Source organism: Pteropus medius, unplaced genomic scaffold (genome assembly GCF_902729225.1).
Source record: "Pteropus medius unplaced genomic scaffold, Ma_sr-lr_union100, whole genome shotgun sequence".
Taxonomy (NCBI): Eukaryota; Metazoa; Chordata; class Mammalia; order Chiroptera; family Pteropodidae; genus Pteropus; species Pteropus medius.
In genome coordinates, this window is record NW_024354502.1 from 2,729,458 (window position 1) to 2,755,416 (window position 25,959).

General features: G+C 51.4%; 1 protein-coding gene and 1 long non-coding RNA gene across 5 annotated transcripts in view; one reads left to right on the forward strand and one right to left on the reverse strand.

The window, feature by feature from the left end:
• Window positions 1–1,096: 1,096 nt before the first annotated feature.
• The window catches only part of LOC120595463 (uncharacterized), a 49,743-nt gene continuing 24,880 nt past the window's right edge, over window positions 1,097–25,959 (reverse strand). Inside the window, exons 1-3 of one of the 2 annotated variants that reach the window (XM_039853583.1) lie at window positions 17,511–17,791; window positions 1,814–2,226; window positions 1,097–1,508 (exon numbers count right to left, since the gene is read on the reverse strand). In XM_039853583.1, coding sequence (XP_039709517.1) covers window positions 1,405–1,508; window positions 1,814–2,226; window positions 17,511–17,704 — 711 coding nt within the window. In that variant the 5' untranslated portion in view covers window positions 17,705–17,791 and the 3' untranslated portion in view covers window positions 1,097–1,404. Of the gene's footprint in view, window positions 1,509–1,813; window positions 2,227–13,752; window positions 14,026–14,494; window positions 14,604–17,510; window positions 17,792–25,959 lie in introns of those variants that run through there. The other variant, XR_005650834.1, reaches the window with a different exon arrangement.
• LOC120595465 (uncharacterized) lies at window positions 6,220–11,862 on the forward strand. Of its 3 annotated transcripts, none has more exons than XR_005650841.1 (4): window positions 6,220–7,311; window positions 7,682–9,309; window positions 10,467–10,588; window positions 11,486–11,862. It is a non-coding gene; the product is annotated as an uncharacterized LOC120595465 (long non-coding RNA). The 3 variants fall into 3 exon arrangements; XR_005650840.1 differs by lacking the exon at window positions 11,486–11,862 and having other exon boundaries at window positions 6,220–7,173; window positions 7,254–7,311; window positions 10,467–11,240; XR_005650839.1 differs by lacking the exon at window positions 11,486–11,862 and having other exon boundaries at window positions 10,467–11,240.

A 25,959-nucleotide genomic window follows, 5' to 3' on the forward strand; every position in this document is an offset into this window, starting at 1 on the left:
ATGCCTACGTCTGCCCGGGGACGTTCAAATTCGATTCCTTTGGGGTGCGGCTCAAGCAGTATTATTTGTCGAAGCTTTCCCTGTGATTCAGATTTGCAGCCAGGGGTAAGGAGCACTCTCTTAGGACATCTGTTTCCAGAAATTAGGTTAACCTCAAACCCAGCTGTAAGGCTTATGCACAAAGAGCTACTGGCCAGAATCTCAAACCCCAACCGCATGTGTGGAAGAGAACATGTCCGCCAGCAGCAGCAGACACAGAAAATCTCGCAAATTTTCAGCTATTGCCCAACAGAGCATGTTGTTCTGACAAACAAACGGGAGTGGAAACTCTCATCTCGACCTCAGCCGCCTGATCCCACTGTGGGGCCGGGAGGTCTGCTGGGGCATCGCCTGTCCCCAGGGTCTCCACACGGTGTGAATTCTTGGGCCATCTGCAAAGTCATTCAGTCTTCGCAGACAGATAAATAGGGTCGCCCTGAAATTCCAATCCTCTCCAGCGCAGACTGTCTACCCCACCCCGTCCCCCATCTCTCTCCCACTGTCCAGCCAGTCACAAAGCCTCCTTCTGCCTCGGACCAAACCAATCGGAAATATAAAGGAGCCCAAAGTCTGACTCCTACAGTCTTCTCATCTTCAGATTTTGTCTCTCCTATGTGCCTTCCAGCCTCAGCTTTTATCCAAATTGACTCCAGCCCTCCGGAAAAAAAAAATAGGACTGATGATAATAATGACGACTACCCTCTCCTGAGCTCTGGCTGTAATAAATCTACGACAACTTGCTATGATACTCACTTTATATACTCACTTTCTGAAAACTCATCACATTCCTTTCGATTTGACATATATTAGCTTATTTATCAAAATCTATAACAAAGGTACCATTATATCATCTCCGTATAAACACGAAGAAACTGGAGCACAGAACAGTTAAGTGACCTGCTTAAGGACACACAGCTAATAAGTAGCAGAGCAAGGACTTAACTCCGGGCTGTGGAGTCTGGCTCATTATCATCTGTACCTTGCTGCCCCATGCAATCCTCATGGCTTAAGGACGGTCTCACGGACAGATATCCTTTCCTGGTTTGACAAATGACAGAGATGAGGGTCAGCTTCGTGCAGAGACTTGCTCCCAGCCACCATGCTGAATTTGGATCTCAAATCCAGTATTGTCTAATTCCAAACTCCGGGGGCTCCCCACCACCTCTTAGCTCACCGCGCCTCTGAGCCTGGAGGAGCGGGAAGGACTTCCCCTCTCCCTAACGGGAGTGGTTTGAGCCTTCTCCTCAGGGTCAGGAATTTCTCGAACAGGCCACTCAGTCAAGAGGAGGCCTCCGTGGCTTCTGGATTCAGAGCTTGTGTGTCACCATCAGACAGCTTCGCTGGGCCGCACCTGTCAAACTTTCCTTAGTCCCCAACCCTGGTAAGTGCAAGGGACTTTGTTCCATGATCGAGTGTCACAAGGTTCCAGGTGGCGGGCTCAGGTGTGTGAGGGAGGTCCTCTGAGTCAACTGAAAAAAACCAAAGAGTTGGTCCCCGCAGCCCCCGCGCCCAGACCCCGGAGGCCACACCCCAATACTTTGGAAATGCGTAATGTGCACCCCATCCTCCTCCCACGGGCCCGGGGATCGGCTGCTGCTGATTCATTTTGAGAAGCTCCGCTTTCCACAGCAGCGTGAGGAAGGACCGTCCCCAGCCGGAGCCATGTGTGTTCGCTATGATTCATCAGATTGTCTGCAATCGCCTCAAAAATAGCCCTTACGCAATCCGGGAGCCGCTGGGAGCCTCGCGCGCAGGGGCTTCCCCTCTTAGTCACCCTCTGGGCCTCGATCCACTTCCACGCAGCCACGGGAACGCGGAGGGACAGGCACATGCCCAAAAGAGGAACTTGAGAAATGAGCAGGCGGGGTGAAGGCCGCCCCCCATTGTTGGCAACTTCGATGAGGCAAGATCGCAGCTGTGCGGCTCCTGTAGAAGTGAAATGTGCGCAGTAAACAAAATCCCCCAGGCCTAGTGGGGCCGCCGCCCCGCGCCCTTCGGTCCGGGCTCCCCGGGTAGGAAGAAGGGCCTGAGCCGGGCCCCTTGGCTCTTTCTGCAGATTCGGCTGCTTGGCGGCGAGGCGGGCTGCTGGCCTTGGCTGAAGCTTGTCTGAGCCCAGGGAGGAGGCTGACATGGACAGAAGGACAGGAGATGTTCCCTGAAGACCTTCTGGTCCAGCGTTTTTCGATTCTGGCAAAGGGGAGTGGGCTGGTAATCAACCTAGATGCTCAGGCCCCATGTCCAGAGATTCTGACGCTGTTGACTGGGGAGCAGCCTGGGAATTGGTGCTTTTTAAAAGCGGACATTTTAGAGGCGAGAAATACTCGCCTAGTTAGTTGAACCCTTCATTTTGCATATGAGACTCCACTCAGAGCAGGAGGGGCATAGCCCAGGTACAGGGCAGCTGGTGGCAAAGATTGGACTTAAACTTTACCTTGGCCTACAAAGCCCGGTGCGATCCGGCCTCAACATTACCTCATTAGCGCCTGAATTCTCCGGCGTCACCTCCTTTCTCTCCCTATCCCTTTCTCTCCTCCTCTTTCTTCTTCCTCCCACTTCAGGGCCTTTGCACTGACTCGGACCCCAGCCTTTACCCCCAGACCCCTCGTGATTCACTCTCTCACTTCATGCCCGTCTCCAGGCTACTGTCAACTCCTCACGCCACCTCCCCGGGCCATTCTTCTAAGCCAGCGACCCTCTGTGGCTCTTCATTTTCTCACCTGGCCTTATTTATATTTATTTATTTTTTTTATGGCACAACATGACCTTATATCTGTATTTGTTTAGCACCTTTTCCCCCGTTAGAAGGTCCCAGAAGAGCCAGGGCTTCCTGCTGGACCTGTGACTGCCACACAACAATTGCTCAATAAATATTTGTTGGATGGATGGATGACCCCAGCATAGCATTCACACCGACGCCAATGTCCTGGACCCATGTCCACCAGGCTGGTGCCCCAACGGTCCACCAAGCACAAGGTCACGTGTTTCTTTTCAAGGACTAGCTCATGAATGCCCACGAAACAAATTCAGAACCCAGACCATTTGTCTGTACAAAGAGTACGTCTAAGGCATGCCCACGGAGGACCAGGGCGGCTTCGTAACCAACGTCAGGGGCGACTCCAGACAGAAAACGGTTGTCCCAGCCCCCCAGCCTCTTGGGGAAGCCCTTCCAATGATGCTCCCGCTGATCAAGTGTGTTCAGGCTCCCATGGGGACCTGGCCTTCTCAATTCACTGGTTCCCACTTCTATACTTCACAGCCGCATCTTGTTTTCAGCCATTAATACCTCGTGTATGTATAGCTGTTTATAACCACGAAACGATTTCACAAAGATGCCCAGTCCTCACAGCACACCTGCGAGCTGGGTGCTACCGCCCTTCATCTTACAGTCGAAGACTCTGGGGCCCAGAGAAGCCAAGTCACTGGTCCGAGATCACACAGCTAAAGACACAGCCAAGATCAGACTGAAGCTGAGTCTTGGCAAGGGCCGGTCCTCCACTCTGGCTCCTACCCCAGCGGCCATTGCACACCGAGTGTGATTTGTCACCTGCCCGTCCAGGGCTTGCTTCACTGTTGTCAGAAACCGTCCCTTCTGGAAAAATGAAAGACGTGCCACCTGCGATGAGATACAAAAGTTCGGGCCTCAGTTTCCAAAAGTCAGCCCAGGCAGAGCCATCAGCTGTAAGCCGTACCCCAATATCACCTTGTGTTCCCCAAAAAGAAGAACCTAGGACAGGGACTAGAGTTCACACAGTTTATGAGGAGATGACCCCAGAAGCTGAGGAGAGGTGGAGAGAATGAGTCAGAGAAGGAAGAAAAGTCAATATTACTGGGTACTTTTAAAATCACCCTGTAAGCACAGCAGCTAGATCCTTCTGGAACCTCTGACTTCCCAGCTGCTAGATCCTTCTGGAACCTCTGACTTCCCAGCTGCTAGATCCTTCTGGAACCTCTGAACAAGGCTGAGTGGGCCTGAGACAGAAAATCAGAGTCATGTGTCCAGGGCCTGAGGTGAGAGGCTGTGAGCAAGAGTAGGAACCACCCACCCACCACGGATGAACTAACACCAGAGATAGGCTCAGGGCGCCAAAGCATCCCCTACAGCGATGCCATTGAAATAAGTCCACAGTCGCCCCTGGTGATAACTTTGCAAGTAGCCAAAGTGAGTTTATTTGAAAGAAAAAGCTGGTCAGGCCTTCCATTCAGTTTTGATCATCAAAAGTCACGATTATATACGTCAACGATTTCTCAGCAACTTCCTGGACAAACAGCTGGAGCAGGAGCAGGGCCCTCCACCAACCCACAGCATCCCAAAGGGCTCCTGTGTCCCCTTCCTTTGGTCTCTAGTACCTATGAGTCATTCTAAAATTCTGCCGGGTACTAGGTCTCCCCAGGCTGAATCCTAGGTTCTGTCTCCATAAAGCTTGTGGCTTCTTCCCATCAAACTTGTGGCTCAGGCGTTATGAATACAATGGTAGCGCCACCTGGCCATTTCACGCAGGCTCCTTATGGTGCAGATGGGACACTGAACAGCAGCGACTGGCCCAAGGCCCTCTGCAAGTCAGATGCATCTGGTCCCATAGCCTTTTGTGTGTAACCCCAAGACTAACCACATAATTTGTAGGGCCCAGTGAAAAACGAAAATATAGGACCCCTTATTCAAAGATTATTAAGAATTTCAAGATAGTGACTGACAGCAGAATCAATTAAACCAAGGGGCAGTGTCCCTCTGAGTGAGGACCCTGTGAAATCACACAGGTCACAGCCATGAAGCCAATTTCTCCCAGAGAAATTCCCAAGAGGCAGGGAAGGCTACGTCCAACACGACAGCTTTCCAGCCAGACGAGGCTGGGCTGGAATCCCGACTCGGCTTCCCACCTACTGTGCAACCCTGATACGAGTTGCTTAACCTCTCTGGGCCTTATTTTCCTCATTGGTAGAAGGAAGATGAGATGGCAAATTGCACATAAAGTACGTGGCACATGAAGGGCGCTGAGCAAATGTGAGTTCTTTGCCCTTCCTTTCCCGCTCCTTCCTTGATATCAGTTTCTTTTCTTTTAGGCTAAAAGAAGCAGGACCCACCACCACCACCTCGCTCATGGTCTTAGCCTCAAAGTAATAGCCAGAGAAAAGCTGGGGCACAGTGCCCCAGCTCTGCCACCTGGGGCTGGCGTTCAGTGAGGGAGAGGGCTGTGGATTCCTCATCTGTCTCCATCCCGACCCCAGGCCAGGCTCTGCCAGGCTAGAGCCTCCAAGTCTGACTGTACCTCTTCCCACACCAAGGAAAGGCCCGAGGTTCTCGGGAGTTGTAATTCTTCTTTCTTACCCTCTTTTTCTCAGAAAGGAGGGAGAACAGAAGAAGAGGAAGGCTGCCCTGGGCCTCCACTGACTCATCGCGTCACCGCGGGCAGGTCACGAACGATCATTCTGGCTTCAGCTTTCCCACCTCTAAAACGGGGTTAACGACGCCTGTCCCCGGCCTTGGCGACAGGATGTTTGGAGAGCATTCATTGTGGCTGTGCGGCTGCTGTCATTGTGCTCCAGCTAATAACATGCTGCCCGGGTGAGGCCCCCAGAGGGCCCCGGGAGCTCAGGGAAAATGCGTCCTTATCCATCTTCAAAGCATCCCTGAGAAGTAGGTGGGAGGCAAGTCTCGGGTTATGGGAAAGGAGAAGGCCGAGACAGTCCCAAGGGGCAAGCGCCTCTGTGGCAGAGAGAGGGATGGAAAGAGCACAGGGGCCCCCAGGTGGGGCCGGGTAGTGGAAGGTGTTCCTCAGTAGGTGATACACACACCTGGGTCCAGGCAAGGCCACCTCCCCACACTTCATCACTCCTCAGAGTCGAGGCAAAGATCAAATGGAATTGCGAGTGTGCAAATGCCAGCACCTAGTAGGTGCTCAGGAAATATGTGCCTGGACTGTCCTGCTTCCTCCCTAGGGAGTAAGGAGTGTGATGTGCAGGACGAGGCCACTTTTGTCTCTACATTGGACACATTCGGTGATAGTGGTTTGTTGCAACGTCCCTTGGTAAAATTGCACTTTATATCTTTATTAGGCCACATGCCACACCTCTCTAGACTCAGGTAATATGTGGCGCTGGGTGACCAGGTTCCCATCGTCCTTCCGGGGATACCTAGCTCTGCTTACCCTGCCCAGGGGGAGATGTCAAAAGGAAGGAGGAAGTGGAGGGAGGGAGAGCTGCATTTCTGCCACGAGCACAGTCTTGTGAAGGGGGGACAGATGTTTATTAAGTGCCTACTGGTCCCCGAGGCACTGTGTAAACACCTACCAGCCCTGTCACGACTCCTGTCACTGGCTGCATTTAGATTTCTCCACTGTTCACTTGAGAAAACAGTGGCCTGGAGAGGTTACGTGACTTGCCTGAGGTCATACTATTGCTGAGAAGCAGAGCCAGGATCCAAACCAAGGTCTTGGTGTCACACAAGCCAATTATAATGCATGGCCCCTGAGGCCAAAAACCCAGCTCGAGTTGGCAGCAGCTTGAAAGACCATCTTGCCCAACTTCTCGGCTCGAGGCTGAAGAAACAGGTGCCCAGAGAAGTCAGTTTGGAGCAACAGGAATCAAGCTGGGACCTGCGCCTCGCCTCGCCTCGCTTGGGGTGGCTTGGGGAAGTAAGTGGGTGAGGCCTCGGGGGCACTGACCACAGGCACACCGCTGGCCCTGACTCAGGGACCAGGAATCCCCTCGGATGCAGCGTAGGGGCTGGCGTGGCCTCTCCAGTCGTAGCAAATGCTGCTTTCGTCAGTCATCCGCCCAGCTAAGCACCTCCTGTGTACCAGGCTTTGGGTGCGCAGACCAGAACTGGTAGGTAAGTGACATTATTCATACAGCTGGGGGTAACAGAAGCTCAGGGAGGCGATTGGTCCAAAGCCACACTGTGCTTGGTGGCAGAGCTGGGACGCGAACCCGGAGCAAACCCAGTCTTCTTTCCTCTACACGGGCTGCCACGGGCTAAGGGAAGAGAGACGCCAGCAATTACTAGAGGGAACAGACAGGCGAGAGTGAAGGGAAATGCTATCAATAACTGCACAGGGACGACGGGAACCAGTCGAGCTGTCCCAAGCAAAGTGGGACCTATGGTAACATGACCCACGAGCCTGTGACATGCCAGCCACGGTGAGAGCAGTTTTCCACATCACTGAATTGTCATATCAAGCCTGAAGAGAAGTGTTAATATTACATCACCCATTTGACAGGTTCAGAAACTGACACCTGAGCAAGACCCCAGAGCTAGAAGGCAACAGCAAAAGAGGGGTGAGTGGATGGAATTTGGGTCCCAAGGGAGGAAAAAGAAAAAGCAGGGCCTAGTCGACTGGTCGTCTCCTTGGGGAGGGGTTATAGCCGGTGCCTGTCCGCTGTGAATGAGCAGCACCCATGGCAAGCTGGTTATTAAACATGTTTAATGTCTCCCCCAGAGAAAGGAGCCATGCGTGGCCCAGGATGGTAGTGGGCTCCATGGGTGGGATGGGGGGGAGGGGTCTTGCACAACCAGGAAGCCCTTCATTCCTGGAGCTACAGGGACCTAGAAGGAGCCACCATATGTGGCTTGGCCTCCCCGGGCAGTGGCCTCTCTGAGAGGAAAGCCCTCAACTTCCTTCCTTTTTTTTTTTTTTTTTCCTCAAAGCATATTCAAAAGCTACTGGTCTGGGGTCTGAGGGCCAGGAGGGCATGGAGAGAAGCAGCGCCCTCACCCAGGTGGACGGAAGGCAGTGCCCCAGGCTGGATGGACCAGAGGAGGGTCAGGAGAGAGGTGTGCAGGCTCACCTGGGCAGACTGGCCACGGGAGGTCATGCCAGCCCCTCTACCTGTGAGGCTGTGAGGGGTCCTGGAGTCTGCCCAGGGGCCCCCCACAGTCCCTTCGGTTCTGGGGCCCAGGCGCACTGCTCCCCTCGGCCGCACCTCCCAGCCCTTTGCTTTCTAACAGGAAGCGCCTTCCTCTTTCTATGTTTCCCCCCTTGGCCTGGACCCAGCTATCCCCAGCCCGGAGTCGGGGTGACTTTCAGGAAACCATCATTGTGAAAAGCCCAAACCACTCCCAACCAGCTGCCTCTAACCACCTGGGGCGAGGTGTCCGGTGATCTGGACAGGCAGGGCCACCGAGCTGTCCATATGGGCCCTGACTATGGAGGAAAAAAAGAGCCCATGGTCGCTGCAGCCCCCTCCCCAACGCTTCAGGCCCCTCCCCCCGAAACAGACTACTGAAGGCACCCTGGAGAGTGGAATGAGAGTTAAGTACCAATAACAGTTTCCTTTACTTGCCTTTAACCCAGGATTGGGACAAATAAGGCAAAAAGGAGCTGAGGGACAGGAAGCACGGATGCTAAATCCTGGGGCTTACACTTAAAGATCATCTCCAGGTCAGGAGAGGTCCGAGTACTAGGGACAAGTTCAAGGGGCCTCGGGAGAAGGAAGAGCAAAGACACGGGGGCTGGAAACTCACTAGGGCCCACGACGGTCAAACCTCTGTCCTCCATTCCATGGCCCCAAACCCCGCTTTCTGTTGTCAAATGAAAAGGCCACCATCAGGCATTAGTCACTGATGACAAGTTGTTCTGTTACTTATACTTTGGTAGAGGTTTTCTGATAAGCAAGAACCCTTTCCCAAAGAAGAAATCTCACGTGGTGGAAATTGAGTACCATGACAGGCTGACGGAAGGGCCACTTTGCTGTCTCAGGATGGCATATGTGATGGCGAAGCCCCACCTCAGTCGCCCTGGTCAGGTCTAATGCCTGCTCCCCCTCAGCAGTCGGAGCCTCACCTGGGCCTTTGGACTTCTCCAAAGCCATTCCCAGGGCTACGGCCAAGCAGACACAGCTACCATGTCTCCTAAGTGACCCCAACAAAGCACAGCTCATCTGCACCCTGAGAAGGACCCTCTGCCCATTAAAAAGAGAGGGAGAGAAAGAAAGTAAGCAGAGTTTTACAAAACTTAAAAGGTTACAATCAAAATAATCAAAGGCAAAACAGGTTGTCTCCAATTCTCCCTTTGAAGCGATTTCACAAACTGAATTCCTTTCCTTTGACCAACTTTCCCAATCCTCACATATTTACCTTGCGGAGGAGGCTGGCGGCCCACCCCCTTCCTCTTGGCAGTGTTCCACTCCCCACCTCCCCCTTGAAGCCACCCCAGCTCTCCTCCAGAACCAGCAGAATACAGGTTCCAAGGAGTGAGCAGAAGTTCTCGCCGTCTATGTTCTGAAGGGGCCATTAGGCTCCCATTTTACAGATGAGAAAATTGAGGCTCGGGAAAGGTAAGGAACTAGCCTAAGGTTCACAACCAGCTAGTGACAAGCCAGGCTGGTACTGGAGACCAGGCCAGTTGGCTCCCAGGCTCTGCCCACCTATTAAGCACTTCTCAAACCATCGGTCTCAGACACTCTTGACGCTCTTAAAAATTACTGAGGCCTCAGCGAGCTGTCATTCTTGTGGGTTATATCTATTGATATTTGCTGTATTACAAGTTAAAAATAACAAAATTTTCACCTTCGCGCATTCATTTAAAATAACAATGATGAACCCATTTCATAGGAACGTGAATAATATCTTTTCGAGAAAAAGAATCCTATTTTCCAAAACAAAACAAAAATTAGTAAGAAGGGTGGCATCGTTTGCCATTTTACGAACATCTTTAATGTTGGGCTGAAGAGAAGGGGGCTGAATTTCCCTATCTGCCGCTGTTTTCACTATGTTGCAATACGCTGTTTGAGTTACAGTATATGAAGAAAGTTCTAGAATCTCACAGACCCACTGAAAAGGTTCCCGAGCCCGACTTTGAGAATCGCTGCACACCCTCATACTGCCTCATTTCTGAGGTTCCTAACATGGGGCTCGCACAACATAAATGCTTAATATGTCCGCTGAAGAATAAATGAGCAAGTCTAGGGCAAAGATGGGTGAGGGACAACTCGAGTCATGGGTCAAAAAGCAGGTTCAGGCTTTACCCATGGGCTTCCATTCCCCGGGCCCCACCTTGCCGCGGGGTGGAGCAGGAGAGGTAGAGTCAGCAAAACTTTCTAGGTTGGGGCTGCTGTGAACTGTCGTGCAGGTCGTGGCCTCTGTGAGGATAGCGGGGATGGTGAGTGGAGGCGGGAAGCCAGGTCGCGTTCCGCGCGCCCGGCCTCGTGCCCTAGAACAGGGCTGAGGAGGGGCTGCGTTTTCCGAATGTGCCAACTGAATGACCACCACTGAGTGTGCCAACAGCCGCAGAGGCCTGACACCATAGGTGTGAGTACCCCCAAACAATTCTAGGTGTAGCGTGGGACGGATGAGTCTGAAATTCTTAGGGTACCAGGAGATGCTGTGGCCACCCCCGAGCTGAGCCAGGCAGGTAGGGAGATGCTGTGGCCACCCCCGAGCTGAGCCAGGCAAAGACTGGGTGTGAGTCTTTATTTCAATGCCTCTTACGCAGCCTGGACTACCTCTGGACCAATCGTGAAGTCACACAGCAAGGGGCCCTGGCAGGTGACTGCAGGGCTGGGCACCCACTGTGCATACAGCCTGAGATGCCGGAAGAGGACACCAAAGGAAGAGGTAGCCCAGTCTGCTGCTCTTTGTCGTATCACAGACGTTCTCAACCCTGGGTATTTATTTGTCAATGTCCGGACACATGTTTTATCATCACGATTTGAGGGGTGGTGAGGAAGGAGTGCTCCTGGCACCCAGGGAGTGTAGCCAGGGATGCTGCTCAGCATCCTACGATGCATGCGACGGCTCACAGAGCAAAGAACATCCAGCCTGAAACGTGAACAATGCTGAGGCCGAGAAACCCTACTGCAATGAGAAGACTCTAGGCTCTGAGCTCAGAGGTACTGGGTTCAAATCCCACCTCCGCCACTTTCTAATTCTGTAACTGTGGCAGGTCGTTTGACCGGCTCTCCTCTTCAGTGAGACAGAGACAATTCCTAGAGGATCAAAGTGGGGAAATGCTCGCACGTGGCAGATGGAGGCAGCGGTCCCTCCGCTCCACTCCGCCAAGCTAGTGGGAATAGTGACGGTGACGATGACCCTCGTATCCCGCGTCTGCCACTGGCTGGCCCTCTGCGGGCCGCCCAGCAAATGGCATGGGTCTCTGCTTCCTTCCAGAAAGCTCCCAGCCCAGCAGCCAAGTAAAAGTTCACGATTGCAGCTATTTAAGTCGACGTGCATGTGAACAGAGACTGGAATGTTCAAAAATAAGAGGGTTTATGGGTAGAAAGGGATTTTCTTCCCCCTCTTTTTTTCCAAAAAAAGAAATCTTTAATGTTATTTTTATGTTGTTTTTCCCATCAAAAAGAGAAAGAGGAGGAGGGGAATGAATTTAATGTGTTTAAAAAAAAAAACAAAACAAAACATGTAAATGATTGATTATGAATACCAGGGCCCTTCATCTTAGGCTGTACTGGTGGCCTGGGCATAAATCTAATTTTCGTCCATCAAATCATTTTCTAGTGCACGGCTGACATTTAACAAAGGCAAGAACTGGATTTTTTGTGAAATGAAGAACATTCGCCTTTGTTTGTCTTCCCTGAGCATCTGCACTTTCATATTGTGTAATACTGGACCCACCTGCAGAAGCCAAGTGCCCTCTAAGTTGATGATGGGTAGCAGATACATATGGTGAAAGGAAGGGGGGGCAATCAGAGAAGGCTTCCTGGAAGAAGCAGGGTTTGTGCCACATTTGTGAAAGCAGGCCTCAGTGAGGAGGAGGGAAAGCCACCTGAGGAATGGAGTGATACGTGCAAAGGCTCAGGGACAGCCTCAAAGACACCGGTCCTGGAAAAAGGCCTTGAAAACACACTCTGAGCAAGGCTCCCACCACCCCCACCCCATCCCCACCCCCACCCCAGGGCTGATTGAGCTTCAGAGCGCTCAGGTGGAAAAGCCAGTGGGCCAAGTAGAAATGAGTCACAAAGGTTTCATCACCACAGAGCCCTTCAGGCTCTTCATGGCCTACTGCTGGGAAGCTGGGAGCCCTCCTCACACTCACATCTCCCACGCCCACCCACGCTAGGAGGCCCCAGCCCTGGCCGAGTCTCCATCCCAACCCCAGCATGCCCTGGGCGCTCCCCTCCCCTCAGGTCCCTAGTACCCCTCAAACTAGGACATCCTGGGCACCTAACTCCCCCACTCTGAGCCTCAGCTTTCTAGTGTTTGAAATGGAGTCGATAATATTTAGCTTCTAGGGCTGTTGGAAGAAACCATGAGACACGCGCCACACGCCCCACCCGAGACCCACTCCTTCCTAAGGAAGGGTGCGTTCAGCTCTGCACCCCACACCCCAGCCCTTCCAGCTGCCTCCCCCATGCTCAGGTGGGGCTCTGGCTTACCCCAAAGAGGCCAAACACCATCCCTACCCCATGAGCTCTTCTGAGAGATCCCGCTTGAAACACGAAGGCAGCAGGACAAGCTTATACAAGATCAAGGTTTTGATCAAGACAGAGATGGGGGAGCTGACTTTGAATACACCCCCCCCCTTGTTGAACCCACCACTCCAAGTAACGAAATCCTCTTTGCTAGGTCCCGACTAAGAGTCAGGCCCCGTGCTGAACATTTAACACAGCAGTGCACGTGTCCCACACGGAAGACACAGACACACATGGAAATCGAAGCTTAGAGAAGGTGAGTAGCTTGCCTGGAACTTCGTGGCCAGCAGAGTTAGGCCACATGATGTCTAAATAAAAAGGCCATGTTCCTTCTGGTCGACCACCTTCCTGGTCACCTTCTTACCTACTCTGCAACCCACCCCCACATGCATCTCGGTCTCCTGCCCCGGATGGCGCTAGAGTTTGGCTGATCTGCACTCGCTCCAGCGTCCTCATCTACCTCTCGCAGAAAGGTGGGAAAACCAAGTGCTCGCTTCCCCGTCTCTCCCAGTTCAGGAGTTCCCATTTGGCACGGTTGTGACCAGTGACATGGTGACCAGTGACATGGTCTGCCGGGGAATCAGGGAGGCATCTAGGAAAGTCGATGACTTTCTCAGTAAGAAGTAAACAGCCCCAGGTGAGATGTTGTCGGGCTTATTCCTTCCGCGTGGCTGATGGGCATGAGGCCTGAGGGCTGAAAGTCAGCACGCCGAGATGGCAGAGCGAGACCGGCAAAAAGGCCTGCGTCTGGAGGGCGCTGAGTTTCTACACCGGCCCTTGCCTGCCCACCTCCAGACTTCTCGTTTCATGAGAAAAATGATCCCCTCATTATTTGTTATGGATTGAGTTTTCTATTACCTCTCAAAGAATGCACCCTTAATACGCTGTTCCAATTGCAATCCTACGCTCCAACCGAAACGCATAGACAGCCCCTAGCCTCATCCTGGCACCATTCCTTAATACTATTGACCCATATCATCACTCTCCCTCTTCCCACATTACCCCCAAACAGCCCGCCCTAGCCCCGGCGTCTACTCTATGCACACACCCCTAACCCCAATGCCTTCTCCACAGGGGACCAAATGGCTCATTCATCATCCACTCCCCTGATACACTTCCCCGCCGTTCAACTTGCACTAATCATCACCTCCTCTCTCTCTCTCCACTCTCCCTGAGCTTTATAAACTGCCTCCGCCATCATGCAGTTCCTTCAAGACGAGAACTGACTTCTCTTAAAGGCCAATGTTTCTATTTTCGGAGAACAGATTTCTCTATCTACCTGAGATCACGTACCCCTCCCATGGTGCGGAGAAATTCTGTTCTGTGGAAAACAAAACAAAGCAGAACAAAACCTTTTGCCTTCTCTTTAAGAACTTTATTTCAAAACACCGGACTATGTTGATCATTTGACAAACACGGTGTTGGGCAATGCCTCCAGGGCCCGAGAGAGACACTCAGGAACATCCTTCCATGCCGGGGTGAGCAGCTGGAGCTGCAGAGGGCTTTGAAGTGCCTGCGCCAGGCTGCCTCACTCGGCTGGGGAGTGGAGGCATTCGAATAAGAGCAGAAAGGGTCCAGATGCTCAGACACAATACCGTACCCTTCCCTCTAAGGCTGCTTACTGCCCTAAAGAGAGCAGATGTCGCTGCTGCATATGGGCTGATGGCCGCAGGCTGCTGCCAGTGCCACCTGACCACAGTATCTCACCGCTGGACACCCCATCCCTTCAGCTCCTGATCCCGAACCCCTACTCATCTACAGAGTAATCTCGTTACCCCATCCCCAGCTCAGCCTGCTAATGAGGAACCGGGCCTCGGGCGTAGAGCCGGGCTAAGAAATCCCAAAGAGGGTGACGAAGACCAGGGCAGGGCACAATCCCAGTGCCAGCCCCTCTGAGTTGCATGATCTTGGGCAACTCACTAACCTTCCTGTCTCCCTAGTGTCTTTTGTAAAATCCAGACAATAATAGTACCTGCCTCATAAGACTATTCCAAAAATGCAATGAGATTATATAAGACACTGAGAAGACACCCTGTGCACTTGGGCATACAGCACAGGGACAGGGGACCGGCATTCAGAGGTACAAAGTTCTCACCTCCCCAGGAGACGTCTGCCTTTTTTCTTCCTCCTAAAAGCTGAGACAGGCAAATCGCTGGAGACTTGGTGACTACGGGGAACGGCTCTTGCCCAGTTATCATCTCAATCTACAGATTAAAGACAGGAAAGGCGCATTAAGAGATGACACCAGGATTCCTCTGAAGGAGACACTGCTTCTGTCTAGGGCGTGTGGGGAGGAGGAGTCATAAGTACCTGATGGGCACCTGAGAGGCAGGGTGAGACTGGGAGGGGGCTGGGAGGGAGTGTCAGTTGGAGGGACGTGATCTGCCTTGTCAACGGTGGAGACGAGGGGTACGGGACAAGGGGAGAAGAGGGGCGATGCAAGGGAGGGGAGAAGACACGGGTCCCCCAGATCTTCTGGAGCACCTGCTAGTGTCGGGTGCTTGGGGGTTTGGAGTGGACAGAGCAAAGCGAGGTCTGGGACGCCGGGGATGGTGCAGTGCAGGGCCGAGGTCCACCTAGAAAAAACAGAAGTCGTGGGGGAGCTCTGCACTTCCACGGGCCGAGGAGACGAAGGGCTCGTGAACCGAAAGACCAGGGAAGTGGGGAATGCATGACTGGCTCCGAGGGAAGAAAACAGCATGTGGACGTTGGAGAAATGGAGACAGAATCCGAAGCAGCTGGGGTGATGGTACTGGAGGTGCCCAGGTCAAGGCCAGGAGAAGCTCTTGATGGTGCCTGTCAAACTTTGCTTAACACGGCCTGTGGTCAGACATACTTCTTACATGGTGACCCGGCATCCACATGTAAAGAGTGACCTATGTATGCACACATACACACACACACGCACACACACACATATACATATGGGGGAAAAATGGAGGAGATGGGTTGGGTTTGGGTTTGGGGATGTCCATAGCAACTTCATCTTGAACTTAAGGGGCAGGATGGCCCCCAGTAATATCTGGCTTCGTGTGCAAGAAGACACTCAAGCACCTGTCCCACCCATCTGCCAGACAGGGACGCGGGGGCCGTGTCCCTGTCTGTCTTTGTACTTCTGTGTCTTGCATCTGTATCTGGGAGTCTGTGTGTCCGTTGGTCCCTCCATCTGTGGGTTTGTCGCTGTCTACTCCTGCAGGCCATGGAGGAAGAAATCGCTCCCTGTGTGAAGGTCTTTGGGTTCTTTCTCCACGGACCCTCTGTGTCATGGGACTAAAAGAAGCCTGGGCAGAATTCTAGCTTCGTTCTGGAGTCGGAAAACCTCGTAGCCCGAAAAGACCGTGGCCCAAGCACCTCCGTTTAAAAATGGGGAAAGTACAGTGCAGTTTACAGGAGGGCAGAGAAGCTGTGGGGAGCAGAAAGAGCAGAGCTGGAAGGTCTGGAATCGTGCCACCCACACAGCAGCCATTACTAGTCCCATGTGCCTGTCGAGCACTAGAAACATGACAAATCCACGTCGAGAAGTGCCGTGAGTGTAAAATACAGACAGGGTTCAAAGGCTTAATATGAAAAAAAGAATGTAAAATTGCTCAATAATTTTTATATTGATTGCCTGTTAAAATGATCATGATATTTTGGATATAATGAGTCAAAGATATAGATTAAAATTAATGTTGTTTGTTTTTTTAACGTGACGACCAGAATCAAATTATGACGCAGCTCCCATTTCTGACTCCTTCATATTTCTACGAGCCACGCTGACCTAGAATCTTGCATCAGACTTTTAACTTCTCTGAGCTTCAATTTCCCCAGCTATAAACTAGGTGATATTTATCTCTTGGGTTATTATTGGATTAATTGAGAGAGCCTATGAAAGTGCTTTTAAATCATAAAGAGCTGTACCGATGAGGGTGTGGGCAGTGGAGGTGGTGGTGGTTGTAACTCAGATTCTGGCCAAGAGAGCAGGGGTAGAAAGGATTTGATCGTTTCGCTCGCAGGCAGATACCCATAAGGGCCAGCCCCGAGTAGGCAGAGAATATGGCCACCCACTTACCATGGTTTTGGTGCTAGAGAAAAAGTAACACCCCTGACCCATAGACCCACTGCCCAGAGCAACCCTTTCAAACACTTAAGCCGCCACGTCCTTGCTGAGCAACTGGGCTTTGAAACAGACCGCATTATCCCCGCCACCCACAGGCCCCAGCAACCCCACCAGCCTTCTCTGATCTGGGCACTCTGTCCTTCCAGGGTGGCATAAAGCCTCCTTCCCCAGGACGCCCATCCTTAAAAAGACCACTCACTCCAGCAGCATCTGAGTGAGATTTCCCAGCTAGGCCTTTTCTCTGCTTTTGGCCAGAGGCCCATGGTCCCAAGCCTTCAAAAAAGAAGGAGATGGCCCCAGTTTTGGCCTGGGGGCACCAGCCCCTTCCTGGGACCATCACCCGGGGCAATCCCTGTTGCAATGGTGGCCTCGTAACAATCGCTTACAAACGCGGTTAAGCAAGCTGCTTTTGCGTGATGGGGCTATCTTGAGTAAACAGCATCCTATGTCCCCTGCTGGTCACTTGCTCAAGACATTGCTGGACATTGCATTAGAGTCACTGACACACAGAGTTTTGAAAATGAAAACAGGCCCTCTGGCTGATGATCAGATAGCATTTAACTCATTCATGATTGCGCCAGGTTCTCCCCAGGCCCCAGGGCCCCAGAATAGATATTACCACAATGCAGACGGAGGATGTTGGGGACATTTGAAGCCTCAGGCCACCTAAGAATGAGAGTCTGTATCAGGTGGGGTCTGTATCACTTTGGTCCCTGTCGCCCCTACATGGGCCTCTGGGGGTGCTTAGCTTACTGGGCTAAACCGTGGTTCAACCTCCGGGGTGTTGGGGAAGTAAGCACTGTTCCATTCCACTGATTTTTTTGCCCTTATCCTGGCATCTTTTCTTAATGATAAAGACTGAGTTGAAAGGAGTGAATAAGGTGCACTGCAGGCATCTATTGCCACATAGCAAACCAGCCCAAAACATAGTGGCCGAAACAGGCTGGCGATTTCTCACAGTTCTGCTGGTTGGCTACACAAACCCTCTGCTAGCTTGTCTGGGCTAACTCACATGGCTGCGTTCACTGGAACGGGGAAGTTGGGGCAGAAGGTCCAAGCTGGCTTCGCTCCTGAGTCTGACAAGTGGTCCTGGCTGTTGGCGGAGCACGTCAGTTCTCCTCCACGCGGCATCTCATTCTCAGTCTCAGGGCAGATTTCTAAGAAGTGAAGATAAAAGCCACAAAGTACCCGGGCTCCAGACCTCATGCAACGTCACCTCCACCATGTTCTGCTGGACTCACAAGACCAGTTCAGGTTCAAGGAGAAGCCAAGAGACTCCGCCTCTTGCCAGGAGTTGCTGCAAAATACGTTTGTCCATCCGCCACCAGGCAAGAAAATATAAACGACTCCATGGACAATTTTTGAAAATAATTTGGCAAAGTTGTGTTTTCTGAATCAAAAAGCCAGACTCCCAGGCTGCCAAAGAACTGTTTCTGTGTTCTGTGGCTGTGCGCACGAAGGTGAGCCAGTGGGCTCACATCAAGTTGTACCCTGAGTGCCGTGTTTCTGGGCCCTGGCTGAACGTTAAAGTCACCAGGTTCCTGGGCCACACCCAAGACCTGCTGAATAAGAGCCCTAATTAGCAGTGGGGCTACAGGGGGAGATGGGGGGAGCCTTGGGCCAGTCAGCCTTCTTAGGCATTAACTCATTAAATATCCATAGTTCCATGAGACAGTCGCCATCATGAACCCATTTTACAAACATCCCCCCACCCCCTGTACCAACAAGTAATTCTCAGACACCAGCTGGGTGTCTAAGAATTCAACTCAGTTCAGACACTATCTACCCGGAGGTAGCATCCGACTCTGCAGGTTAAGGATTCATTCTGACAAACCCAGCGCTCCCCATCAACACACACACTCACACACACACACACACACACACACTCACACACACACACACCATACACACACCTCAGACTTCAGCCACAGCCTGGGCTCTTGCCTATGCTCTGACCAACGGGTCATAAATCGGAGGTTCCAGTGTCCCCCTCCCACTCAGAATGCTGATCACAAGTCCAGGTTATTACCTGTAGCTTTGACTGACGGGCTAGAAATCAGAGGTGCCAAAAGCCCTCTTCTTGGGTTTAATTCATTTCCTGGAATGGCTCGCAGAATTCAGAAAACCCATTTACTCACGATATTACCATTTATTGCAAAGAATAAATTAAAGGTTATAAAGCAACAGCCAGGTGAAGAGATACGTGGGTGAGGTCCCACAGGAAGGAGCTCTGTCTTCAGGGAGCTTGGAGGCCGGCGCATGGCACATGGGAGCATCAGATCAGCGAATGTGGAAGCTCTCCTAAAAAGGTCCAAGGAGCTGTCCTCCGGTGTGTTCACATGAGAAGGTTCTTACACAGCCATGATTAACTAAGTCATCAGCCATTAGCAACTGAACTCAATCTCCAGTCCCTCTCCCCTCCAGGGAGAAGTGGGGGGAGGGTGGACTGAGTTCCAAACATCTAGTCAGTGGTGGGTTCCCATGGCAACCAGCCCCACCCTTGGGTGGGGTCCAAAAGTCGCCTTCGTTAACATAACAAAAGACACCTTGATCACTCTCCACACTTTAGGGAATTCTAAGCTTTTGGGGAGCTGTGAACTAGAAAAGGAATGGAGACCAAAGAGCTTATAAATCACAATATCACAAAATGGTTTGTCACAGTCACACGGCCAATCAGGAGGTCGAGTTGGAATTTAAACCTAGGCTACCTGGTTTCAGAGTCCAAGTCTGTAACCTCTAGACACCTGCCTCACTCAGAGCATGCCTTCGGGATCAAACAGGCTGACCCCTCCGGGCAGAAAGAGAAAGGGGTCTCTGCGCTATTTAACTCGCCGGCTAGTTTTAAACCAGTGGTTCTCAATTCCAGTTACACATTAGACTCACTGGGGAGATTAAGATTTTTTAAAATAAGTATGCCTTAACCCCAAAGATCTTATTCATATTTACTTGCTCTGGGTGGGGCCCAGTCACGGGAGGTTTGCTAAAGCTCCCCAAGGAAATTCCAGCACACGGCCAGAGGCCGGGCAGGAATTCTTCATTGTCAGCAGGGAGGATGGTGTTTCCTGTGTCAGGGACACCTGTGACCACCATGTCTCATGAACTTCTAGAAAGCAAACAAGCTCAAGTCTACACGAGCCTTCTGGATCAATGTGACAGATGTTTCCAACCGTGTCTACATATTGGCAACAACTGGGCAGCTTGGAAATGATCCTGATACCTATTGCCAGATGATCTGACTGAGTCAGTCTAGAACAGGGTGGGACATCCCTTCCCTTATACCCAGCCCCCCAAGTTGATTCTAACATGTACCCTATTTGGGAACTACTGATCCCGCCCTAGATGCAAGAAAACAGGCTCAGAGACAAGTGACTTGCCCAAGGTCACACAGCACGCTCGCTCCAGAGGCAGGGCTAGAGCCCAAAGTTCCTGGCCAATGCTGTTTGCAAAAGAATTTCGTGTATGTTACCTAGTTGGTTTACACCCTGCCACACTGTGTTGCTTCCTGCCACCAGCCTCTCATTTCACGGGATCCAAAGAAGGAAAGTGACCTGCCCAAAGCCACGCAGTGGCAGAAATCGGACAAGAACTCAGGTCTCTTGACCGCAGACCACAAATATGGCCGCACCCCCTGATGTCCGAGGCCGGTCTCCTGCCTGCCACATTCCACCAGCATGTGAGGTTCTCCTGAGCCTTGACACCGCAGACTGAAGATTTGAACACCCTCTTCCCCTGCCCCAAGGACAGGCTGTGCAGAAATGTCCCGGTGGACAGGTGCCAGATGCCCCAGAAGCTCTACTCAGTGAGAATTATTACTCACTGTTCTAAACACACAGCTCTTCTGCTTCCACGTTTGTATCTATTGTCCCTGCAGTGGGTTATGACAACCTTCGCTTTACTGAAGGGCACGCTGAAGTTCAGAGAGCTTTTGGGACTTTGCCCCAGGACCAGAGCTCGACCGGGACCCAAAACCAGGTGTGCAGGCTCTCAGTCCAGTGCTCGGCCCACCTCGGGCCAGCCCCTGGGGTCTGGGTCTAACCTCTCCTGTTCTGTGTTTCGTGGACGTTTTCTTCCTGCCTGGACAGACGGGCAGCAGAGTTTATGACCAGAGGTCAGGTGGAGGGGGTGGGGAGTACGGGGCAGGTTCCCCCAGTTTGACCAGTTCTGGTTTCTGGTTACCTGTTGCCAAAAGACAGCTTTTCCCCCTGGGGAGCACCTACAGAAAACAGACTCGCTTCTCACTGCGGCCGAAGTCCAGAGCAGACAGGCGGTTTTTACCATCCTCCCCTTTTTTGTCTCATCTAATTATCGGAGGACGAGGGATATGAAAGGCCTGCCACACCTCTCTACGGTGGCCAGACCTGGGGAGCTGGGCCTTCAGGAAGGGCCAGGAATGGCTGCTGGTTCAGTTCACTCTCCAAGCACTGACATAACGCTGCTCCGAGCACTCGGGAACCTTAACTCCATTTTCATCCTCACGATGCTCTATGAGGAGGGCCCCGCGATTGTCCCACTGCAGAGACTGGGAAATGAGGTACGGAGAGGTTAAATGACTGGCTTAAGGGCACACAAGTGGGATGAGTCCGGGCTGGGATTTGAACCCAGGCACCATGGCTCCAGAATCCATCTCCATCCACTTTGCTTCTCAAGGCAACGTTTGCCTGTGTCTCTGGTGCTGGCCGGTCTCCCCAGGAAGGTTCTAAGCTCAGTGCAAAGCGAGACCTCACACCATGCTGGCTCTTAAGTCTGGATGAAGCCGGTGTAAACACCAACCACTTTCTGAGGTTGTCGTGGTGCTCGCAAGCGCACCTGGACAGGACCCCCATTCCAGCACCCAGCCCTGCCTCCCCCTTCCTTCTCAGGTGCACCTCCATGATTGGCATCTGCACACCACCCCCACCAACCCCAGCAGTCGATATTACAACCTCCCACTGCGCAGGAGGGAACTCTGAGGCTCCGAGAGGCCAGAAGTGACTTGCTCAAAGCCATAGAGCTAATAAATGGCAGAGCTTGAAGCTAAACCCCCAGCTCCTGCCCCTCACTTCATCTGGTTCTTTCTAGGATCCCTCAGAAGGATTCAGCAGGGACCATGGCCGCCATTGTGGGAACACTAAGGTGCAAAGGCGTCGGGTCAGTGTCAGAGTCCAGGCCTCTTCACTTCTGAGCCGGTCCTCTTCTGCCTCCTGCTTCCACCGTTGGTTCGTGTCTGTCGTCAGTCATTTCAGTACCTCTGCGTCTGGGATCTGCTGAAACCTGCTCGGTGTAGAATTCAGTACCTCCACATGGCCCAGTGGATGCTCCCTCCCAAAGAGAAGAAGTCAGGTCTTCCCCAGCAGCTGTTTTAGGACCCGAGGACCCCTCCTGGCCCTCTCGAGATGTCCCGAGATCCAGTTCCACTGCCCCAGGCCTGGCAGAGGGTTTTCACGGAGCCAGCGCCAGCAACGCCAGGCACGGAGTCCTCGGCAGTACCAATAGCCACATGGGCTGAGCGCTCACTATGTACCAGGCGCTGCTCTAAGCGCTTCGAGCCGGACATCCACCTGGACTGTGCGCTCTGCGAACACTTAGATGTTCGCTGCCCTCTGAGGCAGTGGAGCCTGAGGGTCACCTGGCACCGAGGCTGGCAGAGCATGCGGCTGTGGCCAGAGGGTCTGCTGGGGTCCAACCACAGCCCTGAGATCCTGGGCCCTGCCCCCTACCCCCCTTTCCCAATCTCCGTTTTGCAATCAGTCACCCTGATCCAGTAAACATCGGCGGCCTGAGGAGAACCCCCCTGAACCTTTTCTGTGTTTCAAAAAAGAGCCCAGGAGCGAGGGGAAGGGTCAAAGTTCAGAGAAATATTTCAAAATAGCTTGCTGTGCAATCTTAGGCGAGTCATTAAACATCTCTGAATCATTTCCCTGCAGTAAGAGTAGATAATCCTGGCCCCCGACTCTGCTTCATAGGATTAGTGATAACTTACAAGTCGTCACATGAGCTTTGACCTCACCAAGAGGTCACACTTCTCTCATTTTATTCCCACAAGAGGTCTGTGAGGTATACGGGGTGTATTTTACCTTCCTCACAGTGCAGCTGAGGAAACTGAGGCACAGGAAGTTTTAGTCCCTCCACCAAATGCTTGGCAAGTACCTATCAGGTATGTGCATAATTTTGGGTGATCCTAGAAAAGAGCGAATGACTCGCCTGAGGAACAATGGGGAGCAGACCCAGCCTTGAAGGTTACTGCCTTCCAGCAATGGTGAGCTCCCAGGGCCCAAGAGAGAGACACCTAAGCTAAGCTAGAATCAAGGGGTCCCCCCCCATGAGCCCCATCTCTATCCAAGCCCTTGGTGTCATTTCGCACACTGCACCTGGCCTTTCACAAATGATTGCTGTAGAAAGGAAGACGGGGGTGGGGGAACCCCTCAGGGAAGGCAAAGAGGTGAGATTAGCAGAGAACGTGCAGTCAGTCAAGGGAATGACACGGTGTGGCTGATTGCTGTCTCCCGGGTCCCACACCAGTCCCCCTTCTTCAGCGTGAGGATGAGGGATATATCTAGAATATCTTGATATTGATCTAGAATTTTCTATGAGCCTGGTATTGGGGGCTTTACATATATGTTTCATTAACTTTCTTCCTAAAACTTCACTCAGGTGTGTGGGACTTTTTTAAATTATTGCCATTATTATTACAAAAGTAACACATGCCCGTTGCTTCAAAAATTCTAATCGGGAAATGAATAAAGTGCTAAATTAGAAAAAGAGAGAAAGTCTCATGCCAACACAGCTGCCGCCTCAGCCTGCCGAGGAAGGCAGCAGGGGTGCGTGTGCCCACGAGGAGCACCCTCTCCTCACACCTGCCCCCGGACGTAGGCCCTCCTCCTCCCAGCACCATCCCCCGCCCAGCCCCACCTGGGAGGCCCAGAGAGATCGACGATGGTCCATACACTGTGACATGGTGCTGTGTTTCGTCTGCAGAACAAATGGCCTGCTCTCAGCAATGGGTGGACCTCCTGCGTAGCCTCTAGAAAGTGTGGGTGGAACTGGGAACCCCATTTTGAAGGCACAACTAGGGCCCAGATGGGAGGTAGCTACACCTAGGGTCGGGTTGTGAGAAGTGGACGGACACGGTTTGAAGGTGGAGTTGACTGGACTGGCTGATGATTCAAATGCAGGATGTGAGACAAGACAAGTTCAGGACAGTTCTTAGGTTTGGGGTGAATGGGGGTGCTATGAATTGAGATGGGGAACACCGGAAAAGAAGGAGTTTGCGGAGGAAAATCCAAAGTTTGGTTTAGCTATGTCTTGTTCGAGGTGACTCTAAGGGGTCCAAGTGAATAACAGTAACAAAAACACAAATGATTCTATTAAAAGTGGCCAGAGGACATGAACAATCATCTTTCCAAAGACAGACAAATAACCGACAGGTACATGGAAAGATTCTCAAAGTCATGAATCTTCAGGGAAACGCAAATCAAAGGCACGATGAGATATCGCCTCACGCTTGTTAGAATAGCTGTTATCAAAAAGGCCAGCGATAAAAAACGATGATAAGGATGAGGTGAAAAGGGAAACCCCCCGCCCCATGAGCTGCTGGCGGGACGTAAACTGGTGCAGCCACTATGGAGAACAACATGGAGGCGCCTCCCAGAGTTAAAACCAGAAGTACCACGTGACCTAGAAACGCCACTTCTGGGTATATTTCCAAAGGAAACGAAATCACTGTCTCAAAGAGATATCTGAACCTCACGTTCATTGCAGCATTATCTGTAATAGGAAAGACATAGAAATAACCTATATATCCCTCAGCGGATGGATAAAGAAGCGTGTGTGTGTGTGTGTGTGTGTGTGTGTGTGTGTAATGGAATATTATTCAGCCATAAAAAAAATGAAGGAAATCCTGACATTTACAACATGAATGAAACTTGAGGGCATTATGCTGAGTAAAATAAGGCGGACAGAGAAAGACAAATCGTATGATCTCACTTATATGTAGACTCTAAAAAGAACAAACACATAGAAACAGAGAGGAAAATGGTGGTTGCTGAGGTTCGAGGGTGTGGGGAAATGAAAAGGGTATAAACTTCCAGTTATAAGCTGAATAATCTAACATACAGCATGGCGATAGACTGTATCGTATTCCAGCAATAACAACTTAAAATACTGTATTGTACACTTGAAAATTGCTGAGAGTAGATCTTAAAAGTGCTTACTTCGCTAAAACAAAAAAGGTAATTATGTGAGATGAAGGATGTGTTAACTAACTTGGTCGTGGTCATCATTTCGCAATACATACATGTATCAAATCATCGCATCGTACACCTTAAACTTACACTGTGTGATATGTCAATTATATCTCCATAAAGCTAGGGGGAAATTTCGTTTTTTAAGAGAGAGAGAAATGAGTGTCCTGAAAGTCAAGGGACAAAAACGTCTCCAGATGGCAGATGTGACTGGCTTCGTCACATGCTGCCGGGTGCCTTGTCTCCTGTCTCTTTTTCTGAGCAGTGTTGCTCTTGAGCCCATTCAGATAAGCTACTGAATCCATCAAGTCCAAGGTTCACTTTTTGTTTTCAAACTCTAACGTTGCAGAAATCAGGGTACCCCTGCAATCAAGTTTGTCCCCATCACACATACCCCCCCTTGCCAATACATACATACGTACATTCATACATACATACATACGGGCTGCTACTAAATCAAGACAGCACCTTATAATCAGGGTGGGGCGCTATGTTGTCATGACAACGAGGAGAGGAAAGGCACCTAAAGATAGGCAGGAAAGACTAGCATTTACTAGGCATCTACTATAGACCAGGAATCAATCGTGCTTGAAGAGTCCTATTTTGTCCCACCAAACAGCAGGAGAAGGAACGAATTCGTAAAGGAAGGAGAAACAGTTTTCCAATTTAGTATGATAAAAGATCCGAGCCTTATTCCTGAAAAGCAATCAAAGAAAAGCCAAGTTCATGTTGGTTTATACCTTGCCCTCACTCCCATCCCCCCAAAACACCACCAAAGATGTACAGTTCTGAACATATTCAGTATTTTCTCAGAACTTATAAAAAGTTTTAACATACATAAACACAGCAAATGTTTCCCAAAGTCATAGATGCTCACAAAAACCAGGAGACAAGTTTTAAAAAAACAGGCGATGCACCGCTTGGTTTTCTGAGAGCTGTGCTTGAAGACTCTTCCAAAGCTTCAGCTTCTCCCTGCTTCGCTGACTCAGCTGCACTGACTTGCTCTTGACCTGAATTTGCTCGAATCACAATTCTGCTGTCTCTGACGGAAGATGCTCTGGGCTTCGAGTGCCTGCATTGAGGACAGGGCAATGGCCAGGCTTGGCTTTGCTAATTTGCAGTTGCTTAGTCACACTAAAGGGAAGTCAGTAGCTTTGCAAATGCCACAGAGTTTCAGTTTTATCTTTTTCTTTTTTTTTAAAAGCTCCAACATAAGATAGGTATGGCCAAGTCCAGCCAGAG